Source organism: Eimeria mitis, genomic scaffold (genome assembly GCF_000499745.2).
Source record: "Eimeria mitis Houghton genomic scaffold, Emh_scaff11247, whole genome shotgun sequence".
In the NCBI taxonomy this organism is placed as follows: Eukaryota; Apicomplexa; class Conoidasida; order Eucoccidiorida; family Eimeriidae; genus Eimeria; species Eimeria mitis.
Window position 1 is genome coordinate 1 of NW_024011998.1, and position 1,044 is coordinate 1,044.

Genomic DNA, 1,044 nt, shown 5'->3' on the forward strand with positions numbered 1-1,044 from the left:
ATGTATTTTCGTTTTGTAGTAGTTCTATTACTTGTCTATCAGCTATATCATCAGAGGCTTTACTTATTGCGAGTCTTTGTCTTGTATTATATTTAAATATATTCTCTAGAGATATAAGCAAATCATCAGAGTAAGGAGTTATAAATTTATTATAGTGTCTTTGTGGGTGAGCTTCTTTGGGGAAACGAGAGAACAGCTTGCTGCCGAAGTTACAAGTTAAATCAAGTATAACAGCAACTGTATTTTTATACTTTTCTTCTTCTTCTCTGCTGCTCCATACTTCAGCAATACCATATATCTCCGGTGTATGCATGCGCTCTTTTATAGTATTCAGGTGTCTAGACACCTCACGCTCAGCAAGAGCTTCATCTGCTGCTGCTGCTGCTCTCTCTCTCGTCAGCCGCACCAACGTCTCCTTCAGTCTCAACTTCTTCTGCAGCAGGTTGTGCAGCAAAGCATCCGCACGCAGCACCGCCTGCTTTCTCCGCTGTATCACCAGTGGGTGAACTATACTATCCTCATCCCCTGCTGCTGCTGCTGCTGCTGCTGCTGAAGAAGAAGCAGCAGAAGCAGCAGAAGTGTAATCATCCTTTATCCATGCACGGCTCCGCATATACTGCAGCACAGAACGAGCTAAGCCAACCTTTCCCCCCTCAACACGAACTGCTGCTGCTTCTGCTGCTGCAGCAGCAAACGCCTGCTGCACCCGCTGCAGCTCCAGCCGCGCCTGCAGCAGCTGCTGCTCCATCGGCAGCAACGTCTTCATTATTGCATCGAGCTCATCAGCATCGATCCCAACATCAGCATCAGCATCACCAGCAGCAGCAGCAGCAGCAGCAGCAGCAGCATCCGCTTTCTCCGCCAGCTCCTGCACGCGAGCTGAAGCAGCAGGAAGCTCTCTTCTTGCTGCCTGCAGCATTTCTACCTTTGTCTTGAGTAGTTTCATTTCTTCTAGGGGTTTATCTCTCTCTTTTTCTAGCTGCTGCTGCTGCTGCTGCAGCAGCTCCTGCTGCCGCAGCAGCAGCTGCTTCTTCGTCTCCTCAC

At 48.9% G+C, this 1,044-nt stretch overlaps 1 protein-coding gene across 1 annotated transcript; it reads right to left on the reverse strand.

Moving 5' to 3' along the window:
• Positions 1 to 138: 138 nt before the first annotated feature.
• On the reverse strand, positions 139 to 919 carry EMH_0100250 (uncharacterized protein; the record flags this gene model as incomplete). Its single annotated transcript, XM_038022155.1, has 2 exons — positions 139 to 200; positions 352 to 919. 2 exons carry the CDS (start codon positions 917 to 919, stop codon positions 139 to 141), a joined length of 630 nt encoding a protein of 209 aa, XP_037878009.1.
• Positions 920 to 1,044: the final 125 nt, after the last annotated feature.